The following is a 607-nucleotide window of genomic DNA, read 5'->3' on the forward strand; positions in this document are numbered from 1 at the left end:
GAAATCTTTAATATTTTACTGTCACTTTTCATCAGTTTAATGCATCAGTTTCAAGCCTGTGAATGTGAACGTGAACAAAAAGAAGGAATGCGAGGAATAACGAGAGACACACACGGCTGATTATAAAGCAAGATCTTTACTGAAGAAAAGAGAAGAGGCGTTAAAAGCGAAGCGGGAGCCGTGTGAACGTGAGGAGCTCCGCTCGTAGAAACAGGCGTCAGATCTTGATGCGGAAGGCGGTGGAGTGAGGGCCGCTCGGCTCTGCTCCGCTGGAGCCGCTCTGACCGGACGATTTGAACAGAGCCTTCAGGATGGTCTGAGGATCCACCTCCGGCCCTGAAGACGTCTTGGAGCCCGAGCGAGACGACGAGTCCTTCTGCGCTGGAGCCGCTGCGCCGGGCGAGTCGCTCAGCCTCCTGACACACAGAGAGAGAGAGAGAGTCACCTTCATCACCACCACCATCATCATCATCATCATCACACTGATGGAGGAGCGGCTCACAGGAGGATGGGCTGCTCTGACGTGATCACGCTGCCCTGCATGTGCAGGTTACACTTCATCGGCTGACCTGAAACACACACACACACACACAGAGAGAGAGAGAGA

The 607-nt window shown here is 53.2% G+C and overlaps 1 protein-coding gene across 1 annotated transcript; it reads right to left on the reverse strand.

Moving 5' to 3' along the window:
- Window positions 1-120: 120 nt before the first annotated feature.
- On the reverse strand, window positions 121-587 carry LOC107579899 (polymerase delta-interacting protein 3-like). Its single transcript, XM_016265683.1, has 2 exons — window positions 503-587; window positions 121-416 (listed from the first exon to the last, which is right to left on the reverse strand). Exons 1-2 carry the CDS (start codon window positions 559-561, stop codon window positions 218-220), a joined length of 258 nt encoding a protein of 85 aa, XP_016121169.1. The 5' UTR covers window positions 562-587; the 3' UTR covers window positions 121-217.
- Window positions 588-607: the final 20 nt, after the last annotated feature.

This window comes from Sinocyclocheilus grahami, unplaced genomic scaffold, assembly GCF_001515645.1.
Source record: "Sinocyclocheilus grahami isolate Dianchi unplaced genomic scaffold, SAMN03320097.WGS_v1.1 scaffold21419.1, whole genome shotgun sequence".
Lineage (NCBI taxonomy): Eukaryota > Metazoa > Chordata > Actinopteri > Cypriniformes > Cyprinidae > Sinocyclocheilus > Sinocyclocheilus grahami.

What these genes read in the sequence shown, in the direction of transcription:
- LOC107579899 (XM_016265683.1), bottom strand. Translation starts at nt 561, where the DNA reads ATGAAGTGTAACCTGCACATGCAGGGCAGCGTGATCACGTCAGAGCAG. An exon ending in TCAGAGCAGCCCATCCTCCT is followed by an intron (nt 417 to 502) that starts GTGAGCCGCTCC and finishes TCTGTGTGTCAG; the next exon opens with GAGGCTGAGCGACTCGCCCG.